Source organism: Caretta caretta, chromosome 2, assembly GCF_965140235.1.
Source record: "Caretta caretta isolate rCarCar2 chromosome 2, rCarCar1.hap1, whole genome shotgun sequence".
Lineage (NCBI taxonomy): Eukaryota > Metazoa > Chordata > Testudines > Cheloniidae > Caretta > Caretta caretta.
Window position 1 is genome coordinate 35916443 of NC_134207.1, and position 23653 is coordinate 35940095.

Consider the following 23653-nt stretch of genomic DNA (forward strand, 5'->3'; position numbering starts at 1 on the left):
TCCTGGCCAGAGGCAAAATCCTTTCACCTGTAAAGGTTTAGGAAGGTAAGATAACTCTGCTGGCACCTGACCCAAAATGACCAATGAGGGGACAAGATTCTTTCAGATATGGAGCGGGGGGAACAAAGGGTTCATCTGTCTGTGTGATGCTTTTGCCGGGAACAGATCAGGAATGCAGCCTCACAACTCCTGTTAAGTTAGTAAGTAATCTAGCTAGAAATGTGTTTAGATTTCCTTTTGTTTAATGGCTGGTAAAATAAGCTGTGCTGGATTAAATGTATATTCCTGTTTGTGTCTTTTTGTAACTTAAGGTTTTGCCTAGAGGGATTCTCTGTTTTTTTAATCTGATTACCCTGTAAGGTATTTACCATCCTGATTTTATAGAGGTGATTCTTTTACCTTTTCTTTAATTAAAATTCTTCTTTTAAGAACCTGATTGGTTTTTCTTTGTTCTTAAGATCCAAGGCTTTGGGTCTGTGTTCACCTGTACCAATTGGTGAGGATTCTTATCAAGCCTTCCCCAGGAAAGGGGGTGTAGGGCTTGGGGGGGTATTTTGGGGAAAGACGTCTCCAAGTGGTCTCTTTCCCTGTTCTTTGTTTAAAATGCTTGGTGGTGACAAGATAAGGTTGAAGGACAACGCAAAGTGTGTATCTTGGGGAAGTTTTTAACCAAACCTGGTAAGAATAAGCTTAGGGGGTCTTTCATGCAGGTCCCCACATCTGTACTCTATAGTTCAGAGTGGGGAAGGAACCTTGACACCAGTAAACCTGCATTTGACTGCCTTCCAAAAAATCTTTATTTTAAGACTTCAAGAGATGGAGAATCCACCACTTGCCTTGCAAGTTTGTTCCAATGGTTAATCACCCTCAGTGTTAAAATACATAAATTTATGCCTTATTTCTCATAAGGATTTGTCCAGGTTTAACTTCCAAGTCTGTGGATCTTTTCATGCCTTTCCCTTTAGATTAAAGAGCCATTTAGTACCTGGTATTTTCTCCCTGTGTTTATGCACTGTGATCAAATCATATCTTGGTCCTTTTCATAAACTAAATAGATTGAGCCCCTTAAGTCTCACTGTCTGACTTTCTCTCCAGCCTCAGTCTTTTTTTGTTTTTTGCTCCTTACTGCATCCCCTCCAATTTTTCAACATTCTTTTCAAAAGTGTGAACACCAGAACTCTATGCAGCATTCTAGTATCACTCTGCCCTATGCAGAGGTAAAATCGTCTCTTTCCTCCTACTCACTATTCCCCTCTTTATACACCCTAGCACCGCATTAGCCCTTTTTGCCACAACATCGCAATAAGAATCATATAGAATCATAGAATATCAGGGTTGGAAGGGACCCCAGAAGGTCATCTAGTCCAACCCCCTGCTCGAAGCAGGACCAATTCCCAGTTAAATCATCCCAGCCAGGGCTTTGTCAAGCCTGACCTTAAAAACCTCCAAGGAAGGAGATTCCACCACCCCCCCAGGTAACGCATTCCAGTGCTTCACCACCCTCCTAGTGAAAAAGTTTTTCCAAATATCCAATCTAAACCTCCCCCCGCTGCAACTTGAGACCATTACTCCTTGTTCTGTCATCTGCTACCATTGAGAACATTCTAGAGCCATCCTCTTTGGAACCCCCTTTCAGGTAGTTGAAAGCAGCTATCAAATCCCCCCTCATTCTTCTCTTCTGCAGGCTAAACAATCCCAGCTCCCTCAGCCTCTCCTCATAAGTCATGTGTTCTAGACCCCTAATCATTTTTGTTGCCCTTCGCTGGACTCTTTCCAATTTGTCCACATCCTTCTTGTAGTGTGGGGCCCAAAACTGGACACAGTACTCCAGATGAGGCCTCACCAATGTCGAATAGAGGGGAACGATCACGTCCCTCGATCTGCTCGCTATGCCCCTACTTATACATCCCAAAATGCCATTGGCCTTCTTGGCAACAAGGGCACACTGCCGACTCATATCCAGCTTCTTGTCCACTGTCACCCCTAGGTCCTTTTCCGCAGAACTGCTGCCTAGCCATTCGGTCCCTAGTCTGTAGCGGTGCATTGGATTCTTCCATCCTAAGTGCAGGACCCTGCACTTATCCTTATTGAACCTCATCAGATTTCTTTTGGCCCAATCCTCCAATTTGTCTAGGTCCTTCTGTATCCTATCCCTCCCCTCCAGCGTATCTACCACTCCTCCCAGTTTAGTATCCTCCGCAAATTTGCTGAGAGTGCAATCCACACCATCCTCCAGATCATTTATGAAGATATTGAACAAAACCGGCCCCAGGACCGACCCTTGGGGCACTCCACTTGATACCGGCTGCCAACTAGACATGGAGCCATTGATCACTACCCGTTGAGCCCGACAATCTAGCCAGCTTTCTACCCACCTTATAGTGCATTCATCCAGCCCATACTTCCTTAACTTGCTGACAAGAATACTGTGGGAGACCGTGTCAAAAGCTTTGCTAAAGTCAAGAAACAATACATCCACTGCTTTCCCTTCATCCACAGAACCAGTAATCTCATCATAAAAGGCGATTAGATTAGTCAGGTATGACCTTCCCTTGGTGAATCCATGCTGGCTGTTCCTGATCACTTTCCTCTCATGCAAGTGCATCAGGATTGATTCTTTGAGGACCTGCTCCATGATTTCTCCAGGGACTGAGGTGAGGCTGACTGGCCTGTAGTTCCCAGGATCCTCCTTCTTCCCTTTTTTAAAGATTGGCACTACATTAGCCTTTTTCCAGTCATCCGGGACTTCCCCGGTTCGCCACGAGTTTTCAAAGATAATGGCCAATGGCTCTGCAATCACAGCCGCCAATTCCTTCAGCACTCTAGGAAGAGCTCCTGGTTCCATTTTTTATCCAATATGTTCCATAAATCCTTTCCAGAGTAAGTGCTTTCCAGGAGCTAGTCTCCCATTGTGCAGTCATGGACTGCATTCTTTGTTCCTAGATGTGACTTTTTTCTGAATGAGCCCAGCTTACCAAGAGAGCCATATCATTCTATATAACTGTCCTGTCCTCATCATTATTCACCACTCTCCCAAATTTTATCAGCCCTGATTTTATAGTTACCTCTGGTGGCAAGGTGATGACTCACTGGTGCGATGCCTCCTGCTGGTCATCTCGGGAATTAGCTCTTTCCAGCCCAGCGTGCCCTCTGCAGGCCAGTGTTTCACCTGCCACTGGCCCTGGGTCCCTCCCAGACCCTGGTGCCCTTTACCCTGGGGTTCTGCCCCAGCAGTACTCCCACACTCTGGGTCTCCCCTCCCAGGGGAACCCCCAACCCTCTAAACCCACCTTGCCTCAGTGGCTACTGCCAGTCATTATCTAGCCCCCCGCTCACTGGGGCAGCCTGCAGTGTAATGGCCACTCATCACTGGCAAGGGGTTAGGACCTGCTTTCTTTGCCTATCCCCGGGCTGCATCTCTGCAGACCCAGTACCTTTTGGCCGTAAACAAGGCCTGCAGCCTGGGGGTTTACCAGGCTGGAGCTCTCCAGCTCCCTTTGCCCTTCCTCAGCACTGTTCCACTTCAGGTACCTTGCTCCCAGGCAGCTAGCTCTTCCCACTCCAGGGCTAGAGTGAGACTCTCTCAGCTCCTGGCCCTTAGCCCTCTTATAGGGCCAGCTATGGCCTGACTGAGCTGGCCACAGCTGTGGCTGTTTCCCCAATCAGCCTTGCCTTTCCAGGGCTGCTTTAACCCCTTCCGGGCCGGAGTGGGGCGACCACTCCACTACACCTCTAGATCATTGCCAAAAATATTGAATAGCATTGGGCCTAAAGTCAATCCCTGAAGAACCCATTAGAAATACCCCCATTCGATGATGATTCCCCGAAGACCATTACTTTTTGAGATCTGTCAGTAAGACAGTTCTTAATCCATTTAACATGAAATGTATTGATATTGGATAGTGATAATAACAAGAATACACCCACACAAGTACTCCACCAATGACACTAATGACATGTTCAGTCCCACATCCAAGTTATATAGTCACATAGTGGTGAAATACTGACAGCATGTGAACAGATGAAGTGCACAGGCTCAGGCAGCCAAGAGGGCTGAAGCACATTTGAAGCTATAAAGGCCAGACAAGCAGACAGCTGAAAGAGAGATCAGGAGTTCTGAGAGGGCCTGGAAGCAGCTGGGAAACACATTAAAATTCTTGTGTTAGTTGCTTATGCCCATATGCAGTAGATTGGATAAAAAGAACTGTCAGTCCTTGTGCCTCAGCATAATCTGATCACCAGCTGTATCAAGAAAAACTTTCCCCTATGGTGGAATATGCACACTTTGCCAGCTGCATAATAGATTTCATTTGGTTTTACTTCCTTTTAAGCATCTGGAATAGGCTACTCTTAGAAATGGGATGGTGGAACCCATGGATCTGTATTAGCTGCAGGAAACAGAACTGCTTGGTTGACTATCCAGAGAAGGGTTGAATCTTATGTGGGTTACAGCTGAGTGAAACATATTTGTCTATCTTTTTGACATGATTATCTGTGACCAGAGAGTAGTCAAGAAGAGCCCTCATGTTCTTAAGAGACCCTCCTTTTAAAGTGGACACAGAAATCTTTATAATGGTGATCCTGTTTACTTCTGCCTTGGTCACATTAGGAACATCAGATTTTCCATTCTGGATTAGACCTAATACCCATCTAATCCAGTGTAGGATCAGTGCTAGCCATTTAGTACATATCACTCTGTAGTTTCCCCAGTTTATCAACTGACAGAGCAGCCTTGAATTCCTAAATCTTAATCTTAAACTTAAATCAGAGAAATCATTTCCTGAGTGAATTAAATTGGGAAGCTCTGTTATGAAACTGTTATAATTGATCATTAGGAAAACTTTGGCAGCGGGAGTGGTATTGCGTTGTTTGTCCTAGGTAACTTGGAAAGGTTAATGCAAGTTACCTAATTTTTCTAGGAAGTTTACTTTGGGCCTGAACTTTTCCTCTATTATTCATGTGAGCAAGTTTTGAAACAATGGGCCTTGTATGTAACTACTTCATGTCTATAACTAATTCATGCAGAATAAACCAAACAAATTATTTATTTTGTAAATATAAATATTTCCCATGCAAAATGGAAAATAAAACTTGGCTCCAAACGTCTATTTAAATGTACTACAATAGCCACCAGACATTATTTCAGTGGAACAAACCTGTGTTGCAAAGAAACATGAAAACTATCCAGATGCATACAGTCTAGCAACTTCTCTGGACAAAGACATATAAAAGACGCGACACAGGTAACTCTGATTGTGAGGCTATAAACACATATACATCAAGAGGTTCTAAATTAAGAACAGAGTGCAAGTGTTTTATGTTGTCCCTGGAACCACTGAGTTGTGCATCTTTTAACCTGCGCAGGCTTGGATGAAGTTCTGATGAATCACAAGGTTTTAACATACATTGTATGCAGTATAGTTGTAGCTATGCCTGTCCCCGGATATTACCTCACCCACCTTGTCTCTCTAAGGTTTTAGGCTTCAAAACCGAGAACGAGGCAGGGTCCTGCAGAAATATCAGCGTTGCTATGGAATTTCAGGCCATGTTTAAAGCATGTGCACAAGCAGGCAGAGTGGAGAATGTAAATGCAACAACTGTGGCATTTTCTGAATGCCTCACATTGCAACCATGTGATTCTTTTGACATTGGTTTTGAATAGAATATATCATTTTACATATCTTATTTTGCATGTCTTTTTATAAGAGGTTCTCAACAGCGCTTAAATATTAATTGTCCTAGCCTCCCAGCAAGCTAGAGAAGTATTAGTATCTTCATTTATAGATAGGAAAACTGGGGCACAGAAATAAAGTGACTTGCCAATCATCCCCACATAGTACTATGTGGCAGAGATGGAAATAGAACCAAGTGTCTTGACCCTGAACCATTGCTTAACTCCAGGATCAAATACAGCAATAATAAATGTTTGATTATACAACAACATTTAAATATTGCAGTAAATTGTTCAGCATTATATAAGGCTAAATTGCAATTGTTCATTTTAACATCCCAGCTTGGTTTAGTTGAGTCACTTTCCAATTGCATGCAAGCTGTCCCACTGAAAATTATTTTAAACCAAAACATTTTCAGATATTGAAAGAGGATCCTGTGCACACTTCATTTGAGTTTGAAAATATAAAATCAGACAACGGTACATCAGAATGGAAACTGCATGACTTGCCCTTATGGTTTTTTTCTGAAAGAAAATTGCACATTGTGACTTTTCACTCCACTGAGCTTTCCTGATGTTAAATTTCAAGAATGAGCTGGGAAGTGGATTTTTATGAGACTGACATGACATCAAAACCCAATCATTGTGATTTGCTCACTTTTGCCATTTACTGTGCCTTGATCTTCCATAGGCACAGAGGGATTGAAAGGATGTGAAATTAATGCAGTGAAATCCTTGGAGAATTAAGTTACAAGAAACTAAGGCTACTTTACCCCTGAATGAGAGGATCCACACAAGGGTTAATACACTTTAATGCATATGCATTGACTTCACACCTCCAGTTTACATTTTTTCAAAGCTGATTCTAACAGTTTTTCAGAAATTACACAATTATTTAAACTTCTTTTCAAAATAATCTCCCTTTTAAGGGCTCATTCCTGTACATAGTATTCACATTCTGCTAGATTAACTTTTCAGCTGGTTTGCTCAAAAGTTTCCTAGGTCATGGGTTCTCAACCTGGGATCATGAACTTGAAGGGGTTGCAAAAAGGTCAGGGGAGGTCATGACTAGAGCGGAGTGACATTTTTCAAACAGAAAAGGAGTACTTGTGGCACCTTAGAGACTAACCAATTTATTTGAGCATGAGCTTTCGTGAGCTACAGCTCACTTCATCAGCTGTAGCTGTAGCTCACGAAAGCTCATGCTCAAATAAATTGGTTAGTCTCTAAGGTGCCACAAGTACTCCTTTTCTTTTTGCGAATACAGACTAACACGGCTGCTACTCTGAAATTTTTCAAACAAATAGTTCATTTGCTGGAAAACGTATCTTTGGTCAACTCAAAAACGTGTGTGAATTTGACACTAATTTGCTGCATGTTTTTTGCCCCCAAAATAATTGTGGGGTAGAGTGGTTAGATTGGAGGTAGTTATGCCACCCTACATAAAAATTTTAGCCCAGTGGTAACCACCAGGCTATAGAGTCATTTTCTTTCTCTCTGGCCCGAAGTATTTTATTCAAAGTGCAATAGCTCCAACAGGAGAGATTGAGCAACACACCCTAGAATATGCTATTGACTCGTCGTTAGGGCACTCACCTAGGAGAGGGGAGACTTGGGTTTAAGTTCTTGCTCCAGAGAAGGGATTTGAATTAATGTCTCTCACATCACAGGTGAGTTCCCTAGTCCCCGCTAAAGGTCATAAGGGGGTTCTTTTGGAATCTAGCCCTTCATTTCCTTTGCTGTTATTTAAAAAAATGCCCAACAATTAAACAAAACATTTCAGGTCAAACAAAATGTTTTTCTTTGTTTACCCAAAATGAATTTTTTTCAACTTGTTTGAGACTGAAAATTTCAAAACATTGTGATTTTGGTCCTGGTCAACCCAAATTTATTTTAGGGTTTTTGGAACTCTCAGGAAACTGAAACATCTGTTACTTGCACAGCTCTAGTCATGATCATCTTCCCTTTCTTTATGTTTAGATGGAATGGAAAGATCCCACATGTATGATAGAGGTTTATAAAATCACAAATGGTGTGATAAAAGTAAATAGTGAAGTGATATTTCCCTTTCACATAATACAAAAACCAGGGTTCACCTTATGAAAATAAGAGGCAGCAGGTTTAATACAAACAAAGGGGAAGTACTTTTTTTACACAGTGCACAACTAACCTGTGGAACTCAGTGCTATGGGATGATGTGATGGCCAAAGGTATAACTGGATTAAAAAAAGAACTGGATAAATTCATGGATGATATGTCCATCAATAGCTGTTAGCCAATGTTGACCACTGGCCTTGTTTCCTGCAAGTTTCAAAGTCTGCTGTAAGTAGAAGATATTATAAGGGTATAATATTAACCGGTATGCATTACTTGCTAGTTTGGAACATGCATAAGTAACTGGGTTACTTAAGGGCCTGCTATATTAGTTTGAGGCCTTGTAAGAGTAGTTATACTGAGGGCTGAGCCTGGTTGAGGTGCACGAGGGGATGCAAGCTCTGGGAAGCAGTTTGGGTGCTGGAGGGGGCTCAGGGCTGAGGGAGGGGGTTGGGGCGTGGGAGGGGGTGGGGGGTGCAGTCTCCAGGACGAGGCTCAGAGCTAGGGCAGGGGATTGGGGTGAGGGAGCATGTGTGGGCTCTGGGAGGGTGTTTGGATGCAGGAGGGGGCTCAGGGCTCGGGCAGGAGGCTGGGATGCGGAAGAGGGTGAGGGGTGCAAGCTCTGGCCAGGCGGTGCTTACCTTGGGTGGCTCCCAGTCGGTAATGCAGCAGGGTGAAGGCAGGCTCACTGCCTGCCCTCGCCACTCCCAGAAGTGGCCGACATGTCTCTGCAGTCCTGGGGGCTCCACATGGTGCCCCTGCCTGCATGCACTGCCCGCACAGCTCCCATTGGCTGCAGTTCCTGGCCAGTGGGAGCTGCAGAGTCGGCTCTCTGGGCGCAGGCAGTGGAGACCCCTGCTCCCCTCCAGGGACCTCTAGTAACCAGGCAGTTAGATCATATTTACACATAAGAATTAAGAAATATGTGGTCCTATAGAGAAAGAGACATAGAATCCTTTGTAAGAGAAACTTCTGTGTAGCCCAATTTGGGGAAGAACCTATGTTAATGGATAAAATATAAGTGTGATCATCAATAAACAGTATAGCAGTGTGAAATATACAGTGACTTAATTTGCCAGGGCTACACCAAGATGGTCAGGGATGGAACCCTATGCTTGGGGTGACCCTAAACCTCTATCAGAAGCTGGGAGTGGAAGACAGGTGGATAATTGCCCTGTTCTGTACACTCACCCTAAAGCTCTGGTACGGGCCACTGTTGGAGACAGGATACTTGGCAAGATGGACTTTTTTTTTTTTTTTTTTTGTTGCTTCTGTTGTATCATGGGATCATAGTACGGACAACATAAAAAACTGCTGCCCTAAGGCATCATTAAGCACATACTTTAGCAAGAAGGATCACAGGGCCACATTTATATCAGAATCATTGTGAAATGTGAGTAAATGATTAGCTAGGGGATTGAATTGTGTCCTTCTGGTTTCATAAATAAAAGCTTTGCATATCTGTAGTTGCAGATGTCAAGGAAAAAAAGATTGGCAGACAGACTAAGGAGGTGGAAATACCTATTTTTTAAAAGTGCTCACCAACAAGGTTTTATTGTATTTTGTGTTGAGAGATGGGCTGTTTTGTTTCAAAATAAAATTCACTATAAAGTGAATGCAAATGTTTGTGAAAAGTTGCACTGACATTGACAAAAGTGATTTGCAAAACCCAAACCAATTGAACGTTCAAAAGTCTCCTGACTGCTCTGTTAAGAGCCTTGTTTTGAAATCCACAAAGAGAAACAGAAAAGCTGTTGTGGCAAAAATTTCTCCAATTCTGGCATCCAGATAGTGGTAGGTAGAATATTAAATTGTTCTGGAAAACAAAGAAGGGACTGTGAGGTTGAAAGAAATAGCTCTACGGTAAATTCTGGTGGCTTCAGCAAACAGGTTTAGGAAAGGAGAAGACGCAGAAACAGGCTGACTGAGATGGAAATAGGAAAAGAGTATTGCAATGTTAATGTGAACCCCAGTGTATTTTGATCTGACCTGGGCTTAACAGCTATGCAAAGGGATACTATACAGAGGAGGAGAGCTTCTGGCTGATCAAACTAAATAATAAGAGCATTGACAGGCTGGAGCAGATTGGTGCTTTATTGGTGCCAGTATCCTATTTCTCACAGTGACCTACTACAAGATGTTTCAAAGAAAACTGCAAGAAACCCCACATGAATAATTAATGAATAATCCTCCCTAGAAGGCAAGTTCCTTCCTAACTCCATGCAGATAGTGGTTGATTTATGTCTGAAGTATGAGTGTTTGTGTCTCCACCAAAAAAAGATTTTTTTTCCATGTAAAAAAGATATTTCCATGTAACTATCTAATCTTTCTGGAATACAGCCATGCTTTTGCAGTTGCTATCTTGCGGCAATGAGTTCCAGAGGTTAAATGTGGACTGTTTAAAAATGTGTTTCCTGAATCAATCCTAAATTAGTTGTCAGTGAATGTTTCCTTATTTGTGCACTATGTATGAGAGAGGATGAATAAGAGTACCTGATTTGTTTTCCCTGCACCTCATGTCCCCTCTTAGTCTTTCCCTATCTAAAATAAATGGTCCCAGTCTTTTCAATCATTTTGTATTTTTGCCTTTCCTAATTATTTTTGTTGCCTCTCTCTGAATCCCTTCTATTTCTGCTACCTTTTTTAGATAGGGTGACCAAAACTGAACCTAGTATTCCAGGTGGGGCTGTTCCACTGATTTATACAAAAAGCATTATAATTACTGTTTTAAACGGAGGTTTCCATTCAATTGTCCACATTGAGATGGAAGTCTTTTACTGAGTGGTTACAGTTAAGGAAGAACCCAGCAATGTGTTTCTTCCGCCTGTATTACTCTACATTCCTCAACACTGAATTTCATTTGCCATTGTGAAGTCCATCACTTACCTTTTATTAGGTCTTTCTGAGGTCTCTCATAGTCCTCTCTAGTCATGACTTACCTAGCTAACTTTGCGTCATCTGTGAGTTTTGCCACTTCCCCGGGTTATCCCCTTTTTCAATTGAAAAATGCATTTAAAAATACGTTTAAAGTAATTTTGGTTTCCCACAGGACTCAGGTTTTTAAACTGATGCTGTTCTGTATTGGAGGTACAATAATTCAAAGGCATCCTTTCTGTATCCCTTGTTGTTCTGCTGATATTTGGATTTATTTTGCCAACTCATCAGACCCTGGAAAAACATATCCACTTTGATTTATGTGTTTCTGGCATTCTTCTCCCTGTTTCATGTACCAGCTGGTTACAGACGTTCAATGATGCAGGAATGCTGCAGACTCTCAAACCTTTAGTGCAGTGTGGGGCCTGTGTAACGATCTAATTTGTTTAGTCTTAGTTTCCTGTGTTTCTTCTGAATGCCTGGTTGGGACCTCAGTCCTCAGCCCTACTTCATTACTTGGCCCTTTACATCTGTGACACACCTAAGCAGAAAATTAACGTCCTATTTGATGGAAACCAAATAGGTCTCTGCACCATCACACTCTAAACTCAGATTTCATACAAGATGAGTCTTAAATTGCATATAGATTTTCAATGCATGGACAAAGGTGGGCATAGAGAGGAAAATTTGATTTTGAAGATATACAAGATGTATCAACATTATGGAGAAGGAGGAGTGAGAGGAACCTTTCTTCACTGATGGCTAAATAACTGCAACTCCTGTGGTTTCAGGCTGCTCTAGCAGGAGGCACTACTATGATCATCGACTTTGCAATGCCTCAGAAAGGCTGTTCCCTTGTTGAAGCCTATGACACATGGAGGAACTGGGCAGATCCTAAAGTCTGCTGTGATTATGCACTGCATGTGGCAGTTACATGGTGGAGCAGCAAGGTAGATACAATAGTGTGTTAACGCTATATTGATTTCTGAATGTTAAGTTGAATTATTCATGACTAGATTTCAGATGTAAAGTGTAACTTGCTAACATAAGTAAAATGTATAAATACTTACCTGTGTTTGCAAAGGCCTTCAGTAGTATTGCCTTGGTCTGTGAGAGATCTCCAGGAAAACCCCATTCATTCTTGTGTATACTGGGCCTTACCAAGAGAAGTGCTAAGACCCTGATGATCACCTAAAATTTCCATTGATTTCAACGGGACTTTCAGGAATTTTGCATTTCTTAGAACGAGACCCATTCTTTGGGATCATATAGAATATGAGGTGCTATATTAATAATGGTATGATACTAATATTAAATACCAGAATATGGTTCTTCTAGTTCCAATTTTTAACTCCTCAAATTACACACTGAGACCTTAGTCCTGTAACATCCCAGGCATGGGATTCTGTGCACTGAGCACTTAATGCATTGGTCACAACTTTGTAATTGTATAAAAGGTATAAAATAAATTAGCCAGTAAAACTTAATGCATGAGCCTTAGAAGCTCAGCCTTAGGACCGTAGAAATACATTGAAAATACCATTGACGCTGGCTAAGTGTAAATTAGTGAACTGCCCTGGTTTTATATTTATAATTCCATTCATTTTGTTCTGTAGTCTTGGGCTGCATAAATGCATTTAATTTATCAAGAAAAATGGAAGTCCCTACATTTTTCAAACAGAAAGGGAAAGCTAGGCAAACCAGATGAAGACAAGTACATATGTCATGCCCTTTTGATATGCCACCAGCTCCTCATGCTCTAGCAGCTACTGCATCTAATTCTAATTTAATGCAACAGAAAACTTAAATTCTTGAGAATTCCTTTACCAGATCCTAGAGTTTAGAGAAAGCAGACCTATTAGTTTGTCATCTCCACTGCCGCCCGTCCCACCATACTTATATGAATATAGCAAGTGTGCTAAATGTTTGACATCTCTGATCTCAGAGCGAATGTTCTAATATTTTTATCCAGTTAAGAAGTCTTTCTTGGGTTTAATGGGTCTCATAGGTTCCCTGGAATAGACCCACCCAGATGTTAGAGATCATAGTTAATGATCATTTAATAATAATCCTCAGAGGATTGCAAAGCACCATGCAAACTAACAATCAGAAGTATTGTATTATCTTAATTTTATTGAGCAGTTAATGCTCCAACCCCGCAACTGGTTACATGTGGGCAAATCCCTGCACCTATGCAGAACCCCGTGGTTCCCCCCATGCAGAGTCAATTGCAGGCTCAGGGTCTAAATGACTTGTCCAAGGTCCCAGGAAGTCTGTGTCAGTTCTGATAATAGAACCTAGGTGTCTGGACGTTCAGCACTGTTCCTTATCTATGACACTGCCTTACATCACTATATGAAAACCATTTTAGTGGGTGACCAAGACCAAGCAAAGTGGTACTGTCATGTGTCTCCTACTAATAACACAGATTGCAATTTATCAGGCATATTCAGGTCCGTGGGGAAGGAAAGGCTTCCCAGACTGGCATATACCCTGGAATAATGGAGAGGGGGGCAAGAGGGGCTTCCCAGATGGGCACATATGTGGATATTGGTGAGAGAGGTTTCCCAGATGGGGCATATTCCCTCCCTCTCTCCCCTCCAGTTCCAGGGTCTCTTCCAAATTCTGTAATTTAGCTGTTTTCAACCTAAATATAAATTGACATTTCAGCTATCTGCAAAACACACAGGGACTGGGTCTGGAAATCCTCACTTGGTTGCCCTCACTCTCCCAAGTTCCCTGGTGGCCTAGCAGCTATGACAGGCTTATGCCTTTAAACCAGTACATTTAACAGACCACACTACATGGGGGGGTCATTCTTCCTATTTGCTTCTGTCTTGTGTCAGTCCAGAATCTGCTAACTTCCCAAGCTGCCTGGAAAGAAGTTACCTGTAAATCCCAACAGTAAAATTCAACCTGCCCGCAAAACAAATTAAAAAAAGCAAGCTGAAGTTTTTAAAGCACCAGCCTGTGAGAACCCCTTGGTTACCATGGAGAGGGTTGGGGGCTTAGAAGATGCCTCTGGATCCAGTTAGTACTTAGGGCAGGGAACACAGGGGTATGAAACGTGAATCCTTTGCGGCTCCGGGATATACTGTTAGTGATCAGGACTTTTGATTCTACCGAGCCCAGAGATCCCATGACCTGGGATCCCATGCAAGAGACAAAGGAGGCTTCCATGTAGATAATGATTCGAGAATTGGAACAAAATATCCCAAATGACTGAATATTACATAGCCCCCAGGTCACATTCCTAAAGAGCAGAAACCTTTTCCTTGTCAGTCATTCCAGATTTGTCCTTACTCTTTGAGTGCCAGAGATTAATTCCCAGCAGGGACAAAGCAGGTTTAGCATCTAGTCTGAAAGATCTAAACTCCCGGATCAAAACTTGCCCAGACCTACACTCTGACCTTTTGCGAGAGAGAAATTGAATACTAATTAGCATACGGTGCAGAGCTCTTTCTACAAATTCCAGGCTCTTTGCACCACTTTCTTTGGTAAAAAGTCCAGTCTTTGAAAATCCTTTGTGTATTGGACATCTGTATGTGTGTATATGTAGTTTGTGAAGCACTTTGCTATAAAAGGAGCTATGTAAATTGGTCTGAAACATTTTACTTTCCATGCTTGCTTGGTCTGAGTAAATTTTTTCTTGATGGGCAAGTAAAATATCATTGGGTTGTTCATTATCCTGATCTCCTCATGGCAGTTTAGCAAGGCTGATAGAAGGGGAAAAGATAATTATATTTTTCATAGCTGCATTGTGGGAATTGTTGACACTGCTTTTCTTTCAGGTTAAGGAAGAAATGAGAATTCTTGCTGAAGACAAAGGGGTCAACTCCTTCAAGATGTTTATGGCTTATAAAGATCTGTATATGGTTGGAGACAGTGAACTGTATGCAGCTTTTTCCCAGTGTAAGCACATTGGAGCCATTGCTCAGGTGCATGCAGAGAATGGGGATTTGATTGCAGAGGTAGGTGTTGGATGCAATGATTTAAAATTTGGAAGTCAAAAGTACTGACATGTCCCCCATTCCCACACTACCTGGCTGCCTTATGTCTTCACAGTTATGTAGGAAGTGCTATTATCCCCATTTTACTTATGGGGAATTGAGGTTAAGTGACTTGCCAGAAGTCTCTGTGGTAGATCAGGGAATTAAAGCCAAGTGTTCTGAATGCTACGCTAGTGTCCTAACCAGTGGGCCCATTTGATTTTGGATAGGTGCTTGATGATGCCAAGTAGCCTACATAGTGCAAAGTAATCATCAAATTCTTTTTAGGGCCTGACCCAGACACCTTTGAAATCAACAGGAGTCTTTCTATTGACTTTGGTGAGCTTTAAACCAGGCCCTTAATGTTTCTGAATTTTTTTTAAGCATGTCAGATAACCACTATGCATGAACATGAAGGCTAATGTTGTGTTTGTTTATTGTATATGTAGTTTAGCTCCCTTAAGTAGTTAGTGGGTTGTGCTTATATGCATAAAGTGAAAAGCGCTGAGTAGGGCCAGGAATATGTGATAGGGTGAGAAATGATCCTTCTATAATGAGAGCATTACCACACAGCTGCCAAGAAGAGTGAGCACAGAAGAGCAGGAGTGAGGTCAGTGGGAGGAACACATGGCTAAGTGCTTCAGTGGCATGATGAGGCTAGGACTTAACTCCAGGTTTTCAGAGTTTCTTCAACTACTCTAGCCAAAGATACTTCAATAGACTCCCGAGTCCCTCAATAGGGAATGCATTTGTCACTAAACTACAAACCAGTGAGTGTTTAAGCTCTTGTAACACAATGACAATTATAATACTTTGTGCTCACCTAGACCCTTTTCATCCCTAGACCCCAAAGTACTTTACACAGGTAGTTAGGTATCTTTATAATGTGGGTAAGTATCTGTACTACTGATTGGTCCACTCAGGCATATAGATGTTCAGGGTGGGCTTTTCAAAAGCAGCTAAGCATCTTTGAAAGCCAGTGGCACTTGTGCTCCTAAGTCACTTAGGCATTTTTTAAATTGCACTCCTAAATATCGGAGTCTGACCTTTGACTTCAATGGTAGCAGAAGTAGGCCAGTGCTGAGTGCTCTTGAAAATCCCATCCTAAGTGAATTGCCCAGTGTCACTCAGGAAGTCGGTTGCAGCATCTGGATTAGAACCCAGATCAGCTGACAGCTCAGTTGGCCAAACCACTGCTGCACTTATATAATTAATGCTGCTAATTAAAGCAACACTAACATATATGCATTCTTGTGTGGTCTATAGGGTGCAAAGAAGATGTTAGCACTGGGGATAACTGGCCCTGAGGGACATGAACTGAGTCGTCCTGAAGAGGTGGAAGCAGAAGCGACACTGAGAGCAATCACCATAGCAAACTTGGTGAACTGCCCTCTTTATGTAGTTCATGTAATGAGCAAATCTGCAGCAAAGGTGATAGCTAATGCACGAAGAGAAGGTAACTGTCCTATGGCACGTTCATGCTTGGTCCAGAGCATGAGAGTAATGGTCATGCTTGTTGAAGGATGGTCGCAGGAAGGTGTCTTAGCTGGCTCCTCAGTTGGGGTTTCTGTCAGGGGCTGAGGGTGAGGATGATAGTTGGGAGGGTGGGTAAGGGCATTTTAAACTGCTGCTGGAACGGAGAGAAAGACAGTGGCTCCGAGCAGTGTATAGAGGTTGAGTGTACTTGTCCTCTGTGTGTTAAACATACGCGGCTGGTTACTGCTATGTCATGGCACAGAGATATAAAAATACTGTGACTTTCTGAGTCAGCTGCTGCTTTAATAAAAATAAAATAGTTTGTTTAATTGCAAGAGGAAAATCTCTCTTTAATTTTCACTATCTACTTGGTATATGAGGAATTGCAATAGCAGGAAACAGGAGCATTTGAGGGTAGCCTGGACATTAACTTCATGCTGCCCTTGTGTACAAAAGCTTTAGTCTGGCCCTTGCACTGATGCTCTGAATTATTAGTGCACTTGGTTTTTAATCAAGTTGTGGGATGTCACATACATGCTGGCGAACGCCAGTGTTTGAAAAAGTGCTCACTAATTTTGGGTGCCCAACTTGAGGCACCACATGCCAGGTGAGTGCTCTCCCCACTGGGCTAAAGTGTGTGTGTGGGGGGGTGGGGGCACTGTCTCCCCTGTCATTTTCTTCACTTTTAAACAAAGTTCAAAAAATGACTCAAACCAAAACATGTCAGTCAACAGGATGTGAAACTTTTCCAACCTTTTGGATTCACCAAAAATTTTGAAGGATTTTGGTTTTAGTTTGACCTGAATTAAATTATTTTCCAGATTTTCTGACCTGCCAGCAAACAGAAAAATCAGCTGTTCACACAGCTCTAACCATGATGGAAGGGGCCCAAATCTTTATGGATTACGAGCCTTTTCAGATCCCACTTGGCTTCCCTCTTGATCCAACTTGATCCAACTTGATCCATGTATGCCTCAGTTTCCCTGCCTATACATTTTGGCTACCAGCCTACCTTATAGGCTTGATTAATTTCTTTAAAGTGTTTTGAGATAGTGGATGAAGGTTCCACAGAACAATAGTAATATTGTTACAAATAGGATTAAAGTAATGTTTACCCACATCCTGTTTTGAAGTATAGACATACTGGAGATAGCCAATGTATTATGGTATTCTAATAAGATTCTGTCTTATTGATTCAAATATGTAAAGGAATCTTTTACCTGTATCTTATTTAGCAGCAAAGATTATCAATACTGTGCTAAACTAGATTTGTCCACTAGGTGACACTCCTGGTAGTAACGTGGAATCTAACTTGCTGTATGCCTTTGCAAATTCATTCAGTCAAGTGGTATCAGAATCAAATATAAGAAACTGCAAAATCAGTCAAAATATCCATCTGAAAGCAGAAATTTTGACAAGCAAATGTAAAGGCCTGATGACAGGAAACGCTGTGTCAGTACAGAAGTCTGTAATGCTGGCAAAACCTATAACACTTATAAAGTCTCCTTCATGTTATATGTATGTCCTGGAGTCCATGTAGGATTACTGGTGACTAGGCACAAAGAACAAACTGATTGCATTCTGCTCCCTGCTACCCTGAAGAAAACTGGAATTACTTCATTCAGTTGCTCCAGGCTTACATGAGAGAAATGAGGTCTGGCCTACACTTAAAAAGTTTTACGGGAAAAACTTTTACTTCAGTTGGACGTGTGGGTTTTTTGACTGAAATAGTTTGTACCAGTAAAAGCCCCAGTGTGGGTAGTGGTATAAAGGTGACTGGTATAGCTTATTCCGCTTCCCCTACAGAATAGCTATACCAATATACAGTAAGTACTTTGTTTCTGGTATAACTGTGTCCATGTTTTATGGGGGTGGGGAGAGAACCACAAGAGTTAAAGCACAAACCTTTCTAGTGTAGATAGGGCCTGAGAGTGGATTTTGACCAATTAAAAAATCCAGCCCCCTGAATTTTTAAAAGATTGATCCAAAAACAACATACCAAAATTGGCCAAATTATAAACAGAATGTCACTGTAGAATAAGAAGATTGCTGGACTAAACATACAGAACAAAGCCCTTAAAGACCACCCCAGCTAAGGCTCAGTTGACAGGTCAGATTAGGCTCTGAATTGCAGATGTGTGAATCACACTTCTGAAAATGGGACTTAGGCTGTCACGTACATGCTTCTGAAAATTTTATCCCAATAAACAACGTGCAAGGATCAAATCTTCAAGTGTGACATGATTTCAGCTGATGGGTCTCAAGATTATGCCTCTCCTTGAACTGCAGAGAGATTTGACAATAAATCTGAAGCAGGCAGTGAGCTTAGGGATAGACCAGTTCGTGGGGAAGCAGCCAGTGCCGGCTCAGCTAAATGTTTAGTGAAGAGACAACTAAGAACCTATTTTCAAAGAGACCTGACTCCAGAGTACAGCGAAAGCAGTCAAAAAGACCGGAAGGGGCTTGCTTCCTGCTTAGTATTTTTATTAAATACAAGAAAATGTGACAAAATGCAATGGTATTATGGGTCTGATCTGTCACGGCACTACCCATTATAGTGTCTTTAGGCACAAGCAGGTTGAATTACTAGAGCCTTCCCTCAGAATGTCCTTGCTTGTTGGTTTAAGGCAGTTTCTAATATTATTTTACCACTAAATCCAGTGAGTCATGGTCAGAATGAAATGCAAGAAATAGTAAAATCAGCAAAAATGTCCAAATTTAACCTGGCAAAGTTGCAGCATGCTAGACTCAAGGCCATTACTGAAAATGAATCTGCAGGTTTATGCTCTTTGCCACTCATGGGAGCGCCTCAGGTTATGTTCTGATTGCAGAAACTTCATCATGAGTGATGATACATGAGCCAGAAAGAACCAGCTTGACTCATGCATCCCAGAGGGTGCTGGGCTAAGAACTGAAAACATCTATGCACTTGTAAACACTGAAACTCAGATATGGAACTATTGGCAGACAATCACGGAACCCCCCCAGTGCCGTTTTTGCAGGCTTTTTTCCACAGTATTTCACGGTGAAGTTCACTCTAGGAGGAATTCTTTCCTCTGCTGCTGAGCCAGCCCCAGCAAGAGAGAATTCCCCCAGCACAGGCATTGCATAAGCACTGCCGCCACAAGACCCAGGGTAGGTGGCATGGTGAGCGTGGGAGAGGAGTGTTGCAGGTTGAAGGTGTAGGTGGAACTGCCTCCCACAGGCAGCTGAAGACAGGCTGCTGTAACCTCAGCAGACCCTCAGAAATGTCTGTTACGTCGGGAGGCCCCTGCGGCCTAAAGTCACATTACCACCTGCTCCCCACCCACCTGAACCATGGATGTGAATTTTGTGCTGTGTCTCTTAGAAGGCAGTGCAGAATCCCGTCCTTTAAAGTTTGAAAATAAATGGACATAATGAAAAGGATCTACTGCTTAGGTCTTGGAAGAGAGTCCTGGGGTTCCCATCCCATCGAAGAGAGGGAAGAGCATCTTTGCGAGCAGGCTGGCTAACCTAGTGAGCGGATCACTGCGGACTACGTGGCTCTGGGAAGAAGGATAAAGGAGTTTGAGGCGCAAGTGGTGTTCTTGTCCATCCTCCCCATGGAAGGAAAAGGCCTGGGTAGGGACCGTCGAATTGTGGAAGTCAATGAATGGCTACGCAGGTGGTGTCGGAGAGAAGACTTTGGATTCTTTGACCATGGGATGGTGTTCCATGAAGGAGGAGTGCTGGGTAGAGACGGGCTCCATCTGACGAAGAGAGGGAAGAGCATCTTTGCAAGCAGGCTGGCTAACCTAGTGAGGAGGTCTTTAAACTAGGTTCACTGGGGGAAGGAGACCAAAGCCCTGAGGTAAGTGGAAAAGCGGGATACCGGGAGGAAGCACAGGCAGGAACGTCTGTGAGGGGAGGGCTCCTGCCTCATACTGAGAATGAGGGGCGATCAGCAGGTTATCTCAAGTGCTTATATACGAATGCACAAAGCCTTGGAAACAAGCAGGGAGAACTGGGAGGTCCTGGTGATGTCAAGGAATTATGACGTGATTGGAATAACAGAGACTTGGTGGGATAACTCACATGACTGGAGTACTGTCATGGATGGATATAAGCTGTTCATGAAGGACAGGCAGGGCAGAAAAGGTGGGGGAGTAGCACTGTATGTAAGGGAGCAGTATGACTGCTCAGAGCTCCGGTACGAAACTGCAGAAAAACCTGAGTGTCTCTGGATTAAGTTTAGAAGTGTGAGCAACAAGAGTGATGTAGTGGTGGGAGTCTGCTAGAGACCACCGGACCAGGGGGATGAGGTGGATGAGGCTTTCTTCCAGCAACTCGCAGAAGCTACTAGATTGCACGCCCTGGTTCTCATGGGTGACTTTAATCTTCCTGATATCTGCTTGGAGAGCAATACAGCGGTGCATAGACAATCCAGGAAGTTTTTGGAAAGCGTAGGGGACAATTTCCTGGTGCAAGTGCTAGAGGAGCCAACTGGTGGGGGGGGGGGGAGCTTTTCTTGACCTGCTGCTCACAAACCGGGAAGAATTAGTGGGGGAAGCAAAAGAGGATGGGAATCTGGGAGGCAGTGACCATGAGTTGGTTGAGTTCAGGATCCTGACGCAGGGAAGAAAGGTAAGCAGCAGGATACGGACCCTGGACTTCAGAAAAGCAGACTTTGACTCCCTCAGGGAACGGATGGCCAGGATCCCCTGGGGGACTAACATGAAGGGGACAGGAGTCCAGGAGAGCTGGCTGTATTTCAAGGAATCCCTGTTGAGGTTACAGGGACAAACCATCCCAATGAGTCGAAAGAATAGTAAATATGGCAGGCGACCAGCTTGGCTTAACGGTGAAATCCTAGCGGATCTTAAATATAAAAAAGAAGCTTACAAGAAGTGGAAGGTTGGACATATGACCATGGAAGAGTATAAAAATATTGCTTGGGCATGTAGGAATGAAATCAGGAGGGCCAAATCGCACGTGGAGCTGCAGCTAGCAAGAGATGTCAAGAGTAACAAGAAGGGTTTCTTCAGGTATGTTGGCAACAAGAAGAAAGCCAAGGAAACTGTGGGCCCCTTACTGAATGAGGGAGGCAACCTAGTGACAGAGGATGTGGAAAAAACTAATGTACTCAATGCTTTTTTTGCCTCTGTCTTCACTAACAAGGTCAGCTCCCAGACTGCTGCACTGGGCATCACAACATGGGGAGTAGATGGCCAGCTCTCTGTGGAGAAAGAGGTGGTTAGGGACTATTTAGAAAAGCTGGACGTGCACAAGTCCATGGGGCCGGACGAGTTGCATCCGAGAGTGCTAAAGGAATTGGCGGCTGTGATTGCAGAGCCATTAACCATTATCTTTGAAAACTCGTTGCGAACGGGGGAAGTCCCAGATGACTGGAAAAAGGCTAATGTAGTGCCAATCTTTAAAAAAGGGAAGAAGGAGGATCCTGGGAACTACAGGCCAGTCAGCCTCACCTCAATCCCCAGAAAAATCATGGAGCAGGTCCTCAAAGAATCAATCCTGAAGCACTTACATGAGAGGAAAGTGATCAGGAACAGTCAGCATGGATTCACCAAGGGAAGGTCATGCCTGACTAATCTAATCGCCTTCTATGATGAGATTACTGGTTCTGTGGATGAAGGGAAAGCAGTGGATGTATTGTTTCTTGACTTTAGCAAAGCTTTTGACACGGTCTCCCACAGTATTCTTGTCAGCAAGTTAAAGAAGTATGGGCTGGATGAATGCACTATAAGGTAGGTAGAAAGTTGGCTAGATTGTCGGGTTCAAGGGGTAGTGATCAATGGCTCCATGTCTAGTTGGCAGCCGGTGTCAAGTGGAGTGCCCCAGGGATTGGTCCTGGGGCCAGTTTTGTTCAATATCTTCATAAATGATCTGGAGGATGGTGTGGATTGCACTCTCAGCAAATTTGCGGATGATACTAAACTAGGAGGAGTGGTAGATATGCTGGAGGGCAGAGATAGGATACAGAGGGACCTAGACAAATTGGAGGATTGGGCCAAAAGAAATCTGATGAGGTTCAATAAGGATAAGTGCAGGGTCCTGCACTTAGGACGGAAGAACCCAATGCACAGCTACAGACTAGGGACCGAATGGCTAGGCAGCAGTTCTGCGGAAAAGGACCTAGGGGTGACAGTGGACGAGAAGCTGGATATGAGTCAGCAGTGTGCCCTTGTTGCCAAGAAGGCCAATGGCATTTTGGGATGTATAAGTAGGGGCATAGCGAGCAGATCGAGGGACATGATCGTTCCCCTCTATTCGACATTGGTGAGGCCTCATCTGGAGTACTGTGTCCAGTTTTGGGCCTCGCACTACAAGAAGGATGTGGATAAATTGGAAAGAGTCCAGCGAAGGGCAACAAAAATGATTAGGGGTCTGGAACACATGACTTATGAGGAGAGGCTGAGGGAACTGGGATTGTTTAGTCTGCAGAAGAGAAGAATGAGGGGGGATTTGATAGCTGCTTTCAACTACCTGAGAGGTGGTTACAGAGAGGATGGTTCTAGACTATTCTCAGTGGTAGAAGAGGACAGGACAAGGAGTAATGGTCTCAAGTTGCAGTGGGGGAGGTTTAAGTTGGATATTAGGAGAAACTTTTTCACTAGGAGGGTGGTGAAACATTGGAATGCGTTACCTAGGGAGGTGGTAGAATCTCCTTCCTTAGAAGTTTTTAAGGTCAGGCTTGACAAAGCCCTGGCTGGGATGATTTAATTGGGAATTGGTCCTGCTTTGAGCAGGGGGTTGGACTAGATGACCTCCTGAGGTCCCTTCCAACCCTGATATACTATGATTCTATGATCTTCTTCTCTTTGTGTCTTTCTCCTCCTCTCTTTGCCTAACTCCATAATACAATTAGATAAATGGGACTGGAAGCTTAAAACTCCACAAGCCAAAGACGAAGCAATAATGAGAAAAATAACATTCACCAGTATGTGACAAAGCGAAGCAAATTGAGCCAATGGGAGAAGATTACTAATATCTGTGTCCTGAGAGATGCTGAAACCATCTGGTAACGGGTGTAACTGGAGAACAAAATTAGAGCAGCACTAGAAGCCATACACTAATTAATAGTTGCAGGCATATTGGGATTGATCAAAGCTTAAAAATGGTCATAGAGCATTTTTGTATACCTAATCCTCACAGAGCAATTGAGGAATAATGGTACAACATCTGCTGAGAATGTAAGTTAAAAGAATGCCAATCAGCAAAGAAAGGCACTGCTTGCATGTCTGAAAACTTGAGCCCCTCTTGAACAGGTGGCACGAGATTAGCTTGAAATTGAACGAATGGGATGCTTTTAGTGCCTTTCATTGTCATCTCACAGGCTTTCACAAATAAATGAATTACACACCGGTAATGCAATAACTCTCTGTGCAAATAAAACAGTCCCACAGACATCAGAATCTGGCTATTGAGATCTAGCTTGTTGATGAGGCTATGCCTTATCCCTTTCAGAAGGTGTGAGTGGACATTTAATTTCCACTGGGAGAGCTACAGGCAGAGGTTGCCTTTGAGAGGAGACCTTAAATTGGGGTAGCACTTGTCACAGTGCAACATC

The 23653-nt window shown here is 43.1% G+C and overlaps 1 protein-coding gene across 1 annotated transcript in view; it reads left to right on the forward strand.

Moving 5' to 3' along the window:
- DPYS (dihydropyrimidinase) overlaps nt 1-23653 on the forward strand; it is a 47124-nt gene that overhangs the window by 2702 nt on the left and 20769 nt on the right. Inside the window, exons 2-4 of the mRNA XM_075124978.1 lie at nt 11431-11589; nt 14431-14610; nt 15895-16084. Coding sequence (XP_074981079.1) covers nt 11431-11589; nt 14431-14610; nt 15895-16084 — 529 coding nt within the window. The remainder of the gene's footprint in view (nt 1-11430; nt 11590-14430; nt 14611-15894; nt 16085-23653) is intronic.